At 37.0% G+C, this 13,707-nt stretch overlaps 2 protein-coding genes across 2 annotated transcripts; both read right to left on the bottom strand.

The window, feature by feature from the left end:
• Positions 1 to 2,193: 2,193 nt before the first annotated feature.
• Positions 2,194 to 4,117, bottom strand: LOC113505321. Its single transcript, XM_026887957.1, has one exon. The coding sequence runs from the start codon at positions 4,094 to 4,096 to the stop codon at positions 2,309 to 2,311; it is 1,788 nt and encodes a 595-aa protein (XP_026743758.1). The 5' UTR covers positions 4,097 to 4,117; the 3' UTR covers positions 2,194 to 2,308.
• Positions 4,118 to 4,184: 67 nt separating this feature from the next.
• On the bottom strand, positions 4,185 to 7,572 carry LOC113505319. The gene has a single exon (XM_026887951.1). The coding sequence runs from the start codon at positions 7,207 to 7,209 to the stop codon at positions 4,198 to 4,200; it is 3,012 nt and encodes a 1,003-aa protein (XP_026743752.1). The 5' UTR covers positions 7,210 to 7,572; the 3' UTR covers positions 4,185 to 4,197.
• Positions 7,573 to 13,707: the final 6,135 nt, after the last annotated feature.

The following is a 13,707-nucleotide window of genomic DNA, read 5'->3' as shown; positions in this document are numbered from 1 at the left end:
ATAAATGGATCTGACAGCTCGCTTTTGTAAGACGAATATCGCTTCGATATCAGCCGCCTTACCCCACAGAAGTATGCTATAGGACATAACGCTGTGGAAGTAGCTGAAATAAACAAGACGAGCTGTGACCACGTCAGTAATCTGCCTAACTTTTCTAACTGCGTAAGCGGCAGAGCTGAGTTTATTCGCTAGGTATGCAATATGCGCCGACCACTTTAGTTTTGCATCAACCGTAACACCGAGAAAAACCGTTGATTCTACAGTCTCTAGCACTTCATTATTTATAACAATATTCGGCCCAAGATTCTTAACATTAGGCGTCGCGAATTTAATACATTTGGTTTTCTTGGCATTTAATACTAAATTGTTAATTGAAAACCAATGTGTGACGCGAGTGAGTGTATTATTTATTTCATTAAAATCATTTCTATTTCTGTTGACTTTAAATATTAAAGAAGTGTCGTCTGCAAACAGCACAACGTCACACATGCCTTTTAAAAAGAATGGTAAGTCATTAATATAAACTAGAAACAAAAATGGGCCGAGTATTGAACCCTGGGGTACCCCTAGTTTCACAGGTAGTCCGGTGGACTTGCTACCATTGACATCTACACATTGGACCCTATCACTCAAATAGGAATTAATTAAATCCAGTGATTTATTTTTGACACCGTAATGTTTGAGTTTGCATAACAGTGTGTCATGCCGGACGCAATCGAACGCCTTTGAGAGGTCACAGAAAACGCCAATAGCATTCTGAGAGCTTTCCCAAGCAAATGACGCGCTTGGCAAGCTGCTTGATAAGTGGGATAAACAACATCGTCTAATTTTCTCAAATCTATAAATGAGGTTGGTCCTCGCAAGGTATGTAATAATATTCGCAAATAGAAACACTCAGCGTTGTTAGGATGAACGGTGTACACTCTACCAAGAACATGTTCTTTAAAAATACCTGACTCGCCATCTACAGGCCTGCCACGGCGTCTTCGATTAAAGACACCCCGTTGCTTATCGTAGGTATAATACGATGGAACTTCCTCATACAAAAGAGATTTTGCAAAATCATCAGTTTGGCAAAGTCGAAAGAATGCTAATAAACTTGTTTGTCTAGGGTTCTCTAACCGTTCTGTGACATTTTCGGCGTTGAAATATATACGTTGGCCGCCTTCAAGATGAACATCCAGATGAGTCACAGGTGGATATCTTTCGTGAATGTTGAAACTTAAGATCCGCCACACAGCTTCTGAAGAACTTATATATCTGCCTGACTGAAATCTTGTAACTTCATCATGTTCATTTCTCAAAGCAAATGTAGCTTGGTCACTGCCCTTATTAATATACTTACAAATATATTTTATTGACTCTACACTATTACACATTTCAACATTTATGTGAGCTTGAAATGCTCTGGACAACACAGGAGAATACGGAACGACCCACCTATTATCTAAAGTAACTTGTTGTCCAGACACTCGCTTTTCAACAGTAAAACCATCATTATCTCTTGAACGGCGACGATATAATGGGTATCCATCATGTCCTGTTACAGTGCCATCCACTAAGGCTTTTGGATATCTTTTAGTGCAACGACCGTCTTGCATGCAAGGAGAATTCCCGTTAAACGAACCACATGGACCATGTATCATATGAGTTTTAACAATGTCGTATAACACGGGATCTGCAATCGGACTTGGAATTTCAGCACTGATTAAACTGTCTACATCATTAGGTCGAACCTTATCTTTTAACCAAAGCAGGATATGTGCGTGAGGTAAGCCGCGTTTTTGCCATTCAATACTATACATATAACACAATACTTCTCCAAAAATTTTATCTTTGGTAAGTAGATCTATCATTGATTTTAATTTTAAATGAAAAACTCTTGCTATGATATCATGGCGGTCATGCGGTGCTTGACCCTCAAGAAGCTCCCGAGTAATTTCATCCCACTTAGGATTGGTAGTTACAGTAATAAATAAGTCGGGACGTCCATATTTTCTTACGTAACAAAAAGCATCTTGAGTACGTTCTGTTATGAGGATTCCCGAATTTCGGTTTTTAAAAAACAAAGAAATAAAACTTAGATGAATATTGAAGGACACTTTAATTACTTTAGGACTCGGTAAATAGGGCAAGTGTCACGCGCGGATGATGGAATCGAACTGTCGCAAAGAGAGCATCTTATTATTATGAACTATCAAAAGTGCTGACAAGGGATATAGAAAGAGCCGTTGGGCACTATCATATACATTACATATATATAACAGCCCCCAGGGTTTTGACTAAACTTATCCTTAAAAGGTTAAGTTTATGCAAGGGATTTACGGATTTTAGGTGCGGAAATGTCGGAAGAACTAGCAGCAACTTCTGTAAGCTCTTCAGCTTTTTCCGTATTACATTTGAAAGCTTGTCTATTTAAGAGACGATGACAAATGCCCGATTTTATAAACTTACAAAATAGTACAAAAATATATATTACAATAATAACAGATATAATTATTGTTACATAGGAATAATATTCACCATATAAAACAATATGTGGTTTTTCAATTAATTTGTCAAGGTTATTGACAATGCGGCTGGTTTCCAAATTTCGTCGTGACGTTATAGAATCAAGGTTAATATTAGTAAGATTTAAAACGGGAATTTGAGGCTTAAGTTTCGATAATGTTTCCGAATTACAACAAGAGTCATTTACTAGATTAAAGTTAATTTTAATTGTTTGGACTTTAATTGTTTTGTAATATTTGGGTATTAACCTTGAGTCTTTATAAAAGGCTATACAATACGGAGGTAAGTTTATCATGCCTGTGCCTGATATGATAACTTCAGTATTGGAAGCTTTACAGTCTATGGACAATTTGGAAGGGTTTGTAATAACATATAACCATGTATTGTTAGACAACGTTTGCCAAATATCTAGTTGGCCTTGAATGAATTGGGTCTTACAATTACTAGGCACAGATTTTAATGCTTTTGAGATTATATCCGATTCGCAGATCGGAGTCCTGGCACACGAGTAAGTATCTAGGTTGTCACATATATAGTACTGGCTATTTATTGTCTTACAGCTACTTAGATTATCTAATTTACTATAATATGATCTATCTCTGTTAATAGCTAGATATTTAGTAGAGGGAATGATCATAGTATAAGTATCATGGGTTACAGAAACTGGATAAGGTATGTTATGATATAAATCATAGCTCCTGGAATTTACTAAAGGTATTTTTAAGGCAAATACAACTTTGTTATTATTATAATAACTCGCAATTTCTGAAACATTCATTAAAGTGTGTATATTTTCTAAAGTTAAACTTAAAGGAAATTGATGATTATCAGCTAAAAACCTATAATTATTAACAAGCTCTGTAAATAGCTGTTTTGGACTTATAATAGAAGGATACAAAATATTTAATTTACTAAACATAATAGCGTTTACAGTGTCTTCTAGTTTAAAAGATAAAGTTAGGAGACTACTTTCTAATAAATTTAACATTCCATTGAATTTAGTTTTTAATATTAATTTATCAGCTAACAAGGTCAAGTTCTTTTGGAATAAAGCTATGTCATCAATAGCATCATTTAATCTCTGCTCGTTGACACTAATTTTATTTACTGAGTCTTCTATTGAAGAGAGTGTTGAAGTAGTTACTAATATATTTTGTTTGACTAATTCGGATAATTTAGATTGATCTTTCTCTATTAATTGAATAGCGTTACTATAATTTATTGCGTCGTCTTCGTTCATAGTACCAAATAGATTTTTGAATAGGGTGCCAATACCCCCAAACCAGGCTGAACGTTTAGACCTTGATTCAATTAAGTGAGAAATAGAATCGTAATCTCGAATAATGTCGTTGTATCTTATTGATAACGGCTGGTGCAAATTAAGACACTCGATATCGGTATACAGAGCAGTCTGCTTACATAGGAACTTAGAAGTGCCTATCACACCGTTAAGATTCTTAATATGCGGTTGAATAAATGAAATATGTATTGGAATTAGTACGCTAAGGAAACCGTCTATCATTTTTAATGACCCAATGGGGTCAAAATATATATCGGAAGCATTCGTGGAACTTGTGATGAACATTGCTTTTGCGGAAGACAGAGAACTGTAAAGGAATAATTAAGAGTTAAACTAAGACTAACTAAACTTAAATATTACGTTAAGTTAAAACAAGCTTAAAGTGATTATGACACGGTGTCACGGCGATGAGCTAATTTTATTTCATCAAAATGATGGGACACGTGTCGTCTATTTATTAATAGCGTTACACTATTTCTACCATTAACCTTAATAATTTTATAAGGGCCTTTCCAGACCGGAGATAGAGCCTTACGCATACGGAGGTGATTTTTAAGGTACACATAGTCACCAGCATGGTAACTTACAGGTCTTGTGCGGGCATCGTAATAGGCTTTGGAAGACTCTTTCGACTTCTTTATAAATTCGACGGCTTTATCACGCGTGCATTTAAGGCGATGTTGAAGCATCTTAATATAGTCCGGATACGAGGCATTCGTGTTAGGTTCATATATGGAATTAGGAAGGATTGGTTTATGACCGAAAATCAACTCGTAGGGAGTGAAATTTGTTGTTGAATGTATAGATGTATTATAGGCGAGCATAGCAGTATATACATATTTTGGCCAATTGTCTTGGTTTTCAGATATGTAAGATTTAAGGTACTCTTTTAAGGTGGAATGGCTTCTTTCCAGAGCGCCTTGTGTCTGTGGATGGTATGGAGATGACCACAGCTGTTTAATCTTTAGAAATTTGCAGGTTTCTTTAAATAGCTCTGCTGTAAAATTTGTGCCTTGATCAGTAAGGATAGTTTTTGGTATGCCAAACAAAGAAATAAAGTGAATCAGGCAGTCGCTGGTTTCTTCGGCGGTAGTACTTCGAATTGGATATGCTATTGAATATTTAGTTAGGTCGTCCTGAAGTGTTAGAATATATTTAATTTTGGCTGTGCCGGATTCAGGAAGAGGACCAACTATATCAAGAGACATTCTTTCAAAGGGGGCAGTGGAGGTGCTAGTTATCTGCATGGGTGCACGGTTAATTTTCCTAAGAGCTTTGTTGGTCTGACAAGAATTACACCTTTTTACATAATCTTCTATTTCCGTCCTCATATTCTTCCAAAAATACTGCTCTCGAATTTTATTAAACATTCTATTTGCACCAAGGTGCCCAGCGATAGGAATATCATGATTCTCACGGAGAATTTTCTGAACTTCAGAAGGACTAGGATAATATATTTTATTGCGATACACCTGAATTTGAATTGATGTATTGTGAAAGAGGTGAGCTAGCATATTATAAATTTTAATATATGTATGTTTATCAAATGGATTTTTGAAGTCAGTAATACTAATTTTATGAATAGCCTCGTTAAGAGACATTAGGTGATTACGTAGATTCTTTAAGGATTCGAAGATATCACTATAGGTACAATTGTCAAAGTGGTGTACTTTAATAAATAGGAAATAGTAGGTTTTATCAGCGACCAATAATGGTTTATAGGAATGTAGGGTTCTCTCTGAATTCATAAACGACTCGGAATCTGGCGAATTTGATAAGATTTCTTGGACGTAGGGAATAGATTCGTCTAGATCAAGCGATGTAGGTATTACTAAGACTTTATTCTGAGTTTTTAGTAGGCTATCGTTGAACTCGGAAATCACTGTGTCATACGTTACAGTCCGAGGAACTTTCAGGAACTTTGAGTAAGTATCAGGTGAATCTAAAGGCAGAGACTGCGTTCCGGGAACTTGGTTAGCGGAAGGCTGTAATTCATTTTCCCTTTCTATGTTTGGATTTTCGTTTAAAACTTCTGGAGAGGGACTCAGGATTTCTTCAGGAATTAGAGGATCTGGTAAATTCATAGGACTTGGAATATTTAAAGGACTGAAGTCACCTACTTCTGCATTGAAAGGGCTAATGTCTAATGGACCTAAATCTATAAGCTCAGTATCAGGATCTGCAGGATATGCAGGGTTGACAGGATAACGAGAAAGAGCATCAGCTGCTGAATTTAGCTTACCTTTTCGGTAGACTATTTCGTATTCAAATTCTTGAAGTTGGAGACGCCAACGTTGCAATTTACTGCTCGGGTCAGTGTGGTTGAAAAGCCATTTTAAAGGACGATGGTCAGTTATGATCATAAATTTACGACCAAACAGGTACGGTCTAAAGGTTTTGCAGCCCCAAACTATAGCCAATAATTCCTTTTCAGTTGTGCTATAGTTGATTTCGCATTTGTTCAAGGTTCTAGACGCATAGGCTACGGGATGGTCTTTGCCAACTGGCCCTTGAGACAGGATAGCAGAGATTGCATAGTTACTTGCATCACAAGTAAGGTTAAAGGATTTTGTGAAATCGGGATAAATAAGGACTGGAGCGCTAGTCAGCTTATCTTTAAGCGTTTCAAAAGCTAACTGTTGTTCATTTGTCCAAACAAATGATACATTTTTCTTAAGAAGAGAGGAGAGTGGCTTCGATAATTTTGAAAATTCAGGGATAAAACGTCTGTAGTAAGATATAAGACCTAAAAATGATTTTATATCTTTCGGACACTTTGGAACTGGGAATTCTTGAACAGATTTAACTTTATTTGGGTCAGGTTTTAGGCCATTTTCTGTTATAATGTGTCCTAGATAGCCGACTTCTTTTCTTAAGAATTCACATTTATCTGGTTGCAATTTCAAGTTAAAACTACGAAGTTTTTGAAAAACTGCTGTCAAATTTTGAATATGACTATTTAAATCATGTGAATAAACGACAATATCGTCTAGATAAACAAAACATCTTTCGCCTTGAAGGCCTGTTAAGACATTATTCATTAGACGTTGGAAGGTCGCTGGCGCGTTTTTTAAACCAAAGGGCATTCGAGTGAATTCGAAATGTCCTTGGGGAACACTGAACGCGGTTTTACAAGCGTCTTGTGGAGACATTTTTATTTGGTGAAATCCGGAAGCAAGGTCTAGAGTAGAGAAGTATTTAGAGTTACCTAATTGATCTAATATTTCAACAATGTTAGGAATAGGATAGATTTCACCAATTGTGATGTCATTTAACTTTCTATAGTCAATGACTATACGCCACTTCTTTTCACCAGAAGCATCGATCTTTTTGGGAACAATCCATATTGGAGAAGACCACGGAGATAAGGAAGGTTTAATAATATTCTGACCTATCATTTTCTTTATTTGGGAGTTGACTTCTTGCTTATGTATTTCCGGGAAGCGATAAGATTTAACGTTAATGGGCTGATCAGAAGATGTGCGGATTTCATGTTGAATACTGTCAGTTGAGCTAAGTGGATCATTAGGTAAGTGAAATATATCGGAATAATTCGAGCACACGTCATAGAGGGCTTCGCTTTCTTCTGTATTTAGATGTGAAACGCGGAGAAGGTTAAGGACTTCGTTAGTTCTGTCGAGAACTGTTTGGTAAGTATTGTGTACTTGACAAGTTTCATAGTTGATCGGGTGTAAGGTAAGTTGCAGATTAGAGTTTAGAGAGACAGGGTCTTCAGAAGTATTAAGAACTGTTAGGTTAATTCGATTTTCCTTTTGACTTTAGCTAAGCAATTCGCAATAAATAACGTATCACTTATATGTTGGTCAAGAATGAGACCTTCTTTTAATTCAGGGTTACTTACTGAACATTCTACAGTGATTTCAGAACGAGGTGGTATTTGATAAATTGGGTCTGTGAAATTTAGTTTAATTTTATTTATTCCTAGGTTAAGAATATGACGATTGTAATCAATAGAACACTGATAATGGGTAAGTAAATTATTTCCTATGATACCATCGTAGGGGAAATCAATTGGTTCTACTACGTGAAATGGGTAAGATATAGATTCTTTGCCGAATATAAGGTTCATATCGAAATTACCAAGGGTAAGTACAGCATTTTCTTTACTATCTATGCCTTTTAATTTAATTATGTTTTCATTGAGTTTCAGGTCGGAGTATGATTGAATAGAGGTCTTTTGGAGAAGGCAGATCGAAGATCCAGTGTCTACGAGTAAAATAAGTGGTTTCTCAGAAACGGATGTTTGAATGCAGACATGAGGTAAGGATATATTTCGATTATACGATATTTCATATATTTTATTTTCTTCCAGGAAATTGTCAGTAAAGCAGTTTTGGGCTTTTACTTGGGGCTGGTTACCCGTGAGACCCTTGGATTTAGGAGAATGGACACTTGCTTGGGGCTGGTTACCCGTGTGGTCTTTGGATTTAGTAGAATGGACACTTGCTTGGGGCTGGTTACCCGTGTGGTCTTGGATTTAGGAGAATGGACACTTGCTTGGGGCTGGTTACCCGTGTGGTCTTGGATTTAGGAGAATGGACACTTGCTTGGGGCTGGTTACCCGTGTGGTCTTGGATTTAGTAGAATGGACACTTGCTTGGGGCTGGTTACCCGTGTGGTCTTGGATTTAGAGAATGGACACTTGCTTGGGGCTGGTTACCCGTGTGGTCCTTGGATTTAGGAGAATGGACACTTGCTTGGGGCTGGTTACCCGTGTGGTCCTTGGATTTAGGAGAATGGACACTTGCTTGGGGCTGGTTACCCGTGTGGTCCTTGGATTTAGGAAAATTGGTGCCGTTGACATGGAAGGATTTTGTGAGAGGTCGTATTTTGGGCCTCACGAGGCACCTCCGTGAGCCCACTATTCGTTTAAATCGTGGGTTTCGTCATATTGGGTATCATTTGTGCTCGTGGATGGTTGTGGTTCCGGATTATAATAGTCATCTTCACTGGTTACACAATTAACACGAGCAGGTTTATAGTTCTCCTGATAAGGTTGCTTTTGATATTTGGGAGATGGATTAGCCTTGAACCGATTATTGTTGTACTCGCGTTTTCTACATGTTTCAATGGTATGACCTTGATTTTTACAATACCTACAGAATAGATTTTTATTATCTCGGTCATATTGTTTAGCCATTTGCGGCTTAGAATTGACATCATGGTTTGAAGGACGAGAAGGATATTGGGTTTAAAGCAATACGATGTAATGTTGAACTTTGAGGATTACGCTTATTATACGAATTTAGGATCTTCTCCTCTGAGACGGCAAAATTGATTGCATCGTTGAGAGTGGATGGGTTTCTACTGCGGACTAGATTAGAAATTTCGGGCTTAAGGCCAATTAAAAACGTGTGGAGTGCTAAGTCTTCCATAGCCGCTATACGACCAACTAATTCGCTTTTCTTTTTATTGGATAATGTTACTTCTGTTAAGAGCTTCGAAAGGCAAGTTTCGAGGCGTAATGCGAATTGGTTAACCGGTTCATTTAGTTGTTGGCATTCCCGTAATTCAGTCATAAGATGGGCATAGTGTTTTCTTTCACCGAACTGTGTCTTAAGGAAACTATTTAATTGGTCCCAAGAGTCGAATTCTTTAATGGAGCAAGCTACTTCGGCTTTGCCTTCTAATTGTGATAATATATATTTAAATAATATTGGTTTTTGGGTATCAGAAGCTAAATCAATTGCGTTGTCACAATTAGTTAGAAATGAATTCAATTTTTCACGTGTGCCATCGAATGTTTTTATAAATTTAAATAGAGTTCCAATTTGAATATTTTCATTTTTTTCTAGTTTAAGAGACATTTTATTAAACAAATTTTATAACGCGTCCACTAAAGATGTAGTTCGGTGTAATAGACAGCAACTGTAATGTGAGGTTTAGATAAGAGCGAGTGCGGTATCGAATGTCTTGATAGTGATAATTCCGAGTAATGGTTAACAATAACAGTGAGACATTTAGAATATAAAGTTTGCAAACAAAAAATAAATTAGAATTAGTAACGCGCACAAGAAAATAAACCTTTATGTTTAGTTCACTGGGTTTACGCACTTTCACGCACTTGTTTTCGAATTGTTAGAGATGAGTTGCACTTTCGCTGGGAAATATAATGTTTTCAAGACTTACAGGAACACGTAGAAAATGTACTGGAACATGACCACTTCTTTGGTCTGTTGAAGTTGAAGAGGCTTTCCCTCTCAGGAATCAGGCACGAAACAGGAACACAATCACAATGCCCACGGGAAAAGTTATTCAGATTTTAGGATGTCCGAAAATAGATATGAATATTGAATTATTATTATTTTATTTGAGTTCGAGTTAATTTTGGCACTTCGACACTTTTATGCTTTAAAATAGTTTAGAATATGAGTCCAGAAGGAGACGTCCCAGGGATACCTTCACCATCGGTATCCCACCGCTGCCACCAAATTGTTATGAGGATTCCCGAATTTCGGTTTTTAAAAAACAAAGAAATAAAACTTAGATGAATATTGAAGGACACTTTAATTACTTTAGGACTCGGTAAATAGGGCAAGTGTCACGCGCGGATGATGGAATCGAACTGTCGCAAAGAGAGCATCTTATTATTATGAACTATCAAAAGTGCTGACAAGGGATATAGAAAGAGCCGTTGGGCACTATCATATACATTACATATATATAACAGTTCGTGCATGTATCGTGGACCACCAGTAAAAGAAGAGGGCAAAATAACTAAACGACCCATATTCACCGTATCGTTATCTTGCTGCATGGCGTCGCGAAGGTGCACGTATTCTTCAACGCGCAGCTGCCTTTGATTAGATCGTATATAAACTAATCTTTCGGTTTCAATTTTTGCGTACATGTCTACAATAAACTGATTGAATAAGCCACGAAAACGTTGAAAGTATACAAACCTATTCCGTCTTACTTGCAAGTGGTAACAGTAAAATTGAAGGCATGAAATCTTTTTATTATAATTAGGTGCGCCTGTACGCGGATCAGTTTGGTATAAAGCAAAATTATAACCATCTTCCCCTCGACAGTATATCAAAGGATATTGCAAACTGTCGTAAGCCCTGTGGGTTTCATAAATACGTTGCAAACGATTATCTCTGGAACGGATAACGATATCACGCCTATCACATTCCTGGTCGACCAATACCACAGCAACTTCATTCGTGGATGGAGCATTATAACGCCCAGGGTGTTCCTGAGTTGGACGCCTATCGGCATTTATAACAATTTTATAATTGTTATCATCATCTCGAGGAAGAGCTTCTAATGCCGATTTAAAACTGCATACATACGAATTAACCTGATGCAACATGTTCTGAAGTTGTGATATGAGTTCAGTATTTAAATTCGGGAAATATTGATTTCTTATATTCGACTGTTCGTTGTAGTCGGATACAAAATATATTTGAAGAAAGTTAGGTTGGTTTTCAGGCAAAAGGGATCCTATCAAATGGTAAACCTGACCTTGTATCTTAAAAGTAGGCATGAAATGACCTTCTGAGATTTGTTGAGCGCCAAAGGATGTCATTTGAAATGCACTATTATAAGTGCGAATATTATCTAAAAACTGTTTAGATTGTATATGTTCCCCTAAAAGTAGTGATTTCAAAGGTTCCGGTGGGTCTTCGAATGAAGGCAAATTTATTTTACCTGTAGAACAACAGAAACCAGCTGACTCCTTACTCCACTTTGAAGCATTACAAAAACGACATACCACGTTCATATCGCCTATTACAGAAGATGATCCATAATCAATTGTGAGGTTATAAGCAAACCCACTTTTATATTTGTCGGACCAAGCCACCGAATTTCTAGATTGATCTTCTATGTGTACATCTAAGTTATTAAGGCTATGTCGAAATCTGTCTGCCAGTAAGACGGGCCTCTCGCTGTTCGTCCGTTTCAAGAGACCGAATATTTTCGATTCTTAATCTTTCATTAGACAAACTTACTGATCGTTCTTGTCTCAAAGAATTATAATATTCGCGTACCGACTCTAGTCGTTGTTCATGCTCATGTGCGTCTTCGAGAGATCGAATAACATTATGGTGCACCCTATCATTTGTCAAACGGTCTTCATATTGAGTTAAAGTTTCAGATTCTCGAGATAAAATATGACGTTCGCGGTCAGCTGTGAGACGCAATTCCCTCTCAGTGTAGGTTTCTGACTCGCGAGACAATATATGACGTTCGCGGTCAGCTGTGAGACGCAATTCTTTCTCAGTGTAGGTTTCTGACTCGCGAGACAATATATGACGTTCGCGGTCAGCTGTGAGACGCAATTCCCTCTCAGTGTAGGTTTCTGACTCGCGAGACAATATATGACGTTCGCGGTCAGCTGTGAGACGCAATTCCCTCTCAGTGTAGGTTTCTGACTCGCGAGACAATATATGACGTTCGCGGTCAGCTGTGAGACGCAATTCTCTGTCAGTGAAGGTTTCTGACTCGCGAGACAATATATGACGTTCGCGGTCAGCTGTGAGACGCAATTCCCTCTCAGTGTAGGTTTCTGACTCGCGAGACAATGTATGCCGTTCGCGGTCAGCAGTGAGACGCAATTCTCGTTGTGACGCAGTTTCAGCATCTCGGGATAACACATGTTGTTCTCGGTCAATGGTAAGCCTCAGCTCTCGTTGAGAAGAGCTTTGAGACGCCCGTGATGTAGCTCGTCTCGCTCTGTCAGCTGCTAATCGCATCTCTCTCTCTGGAGAGCTTTCATTGGCTCGAGAGGTTGAGGCACTAACTCTCATAGAGTTTAACCGATGTGCTCTTTCCTCTGCCGATTCTTGAGAACGCGCATTTCTCATCCTTTTAGCATCTCTCGAATTTCCGAGATAAAGATGGTCGTTTTTTTAGGTGGCATTGTGTATTTTTAATCGACGGTAACTGAAGCTACCTTACACTTACAATTATATATAGTTATTATGTAATAATTACGAAAATAAACTATTAATATAATAAACACTACCAATTACGAAATAAACTATTAATACAATTAAACACTACCAAAATAACTAATATAATAATAACGAAATAAACTATTAATATAATTAAACACTACCAATTACGAAAATAAACTATTAATTTAATTAAACACTACCATTACGAAATAACTATTAATTTAATTAAACACTACAAATTACGAAAATAAACTATTAATACAATTAAACACTACCAAAATAATAATATAAAAATTACGAAAATAAACTATTATATAATTAAACACTACCAATTACGAAAATAAACTATTAATACAATTAAACACTACCAAAATACTAATAGGTGTACCTACTACTAATACTATTAATCTAATACCTATTATATAAACTAACAACAAACAATTCTAAAAATAAACTATTCAAAGACTAAAGTCGTGCTGATAAGCACGGTTTGCAAATAACAATTATTGATTGTCAATAAGGTCGAACAGTCTGAACGTCTATTCGCATCAACAGCCAAATATTGTATGACGCTCGAGCGCGGACCCCCCGCCTTTTTATACCTCCCGCCACGACGCGCGTCGAGCGCGGCAACCGATACACAAAAATATCCTTATAGCATGACTCTGTATTCACGCGCGATTTCTTATTATTTCATGTATAACTTTGGTGTTTCTACACCGATTTACATGATTCTTTTTTTATTGAATAGGTAATAATGTTAACTTTTTTAATTGGGGATGAGTGATAGTGTTGTAAACGTTAGAGTAGACAAATACAATCAGAAATCTCCGAATTGCTAAGCTATCGGGAGTTTCACGTGTTATTGTGAGTCAACCATAAAAGTTAGACATATGCTGTCGAGGAATATTTTTTTATATAATTTTAGGGAGAATATTTCCGTCATACATGATTTCTATGTAGCTTTAACCT

Source organism: Trichoplusia ni, chromosome 25, assembly GCF_003590095.1.
Source record: "Trichoplusia ni isolate ovarian cell line Hi5 chromosome 25, tn1, whole genome shotgun sequence".
NCBI classification, from domain to species: Eukaryota; Metazoa; Arthropoda; class Insecta; order Lepidoptera; family Noctuidae; genus Trichoplusia; species Trichoplusia ni.
This window is presented reverse-complemented; position numbering and strand designations above follow the sequence as displayed.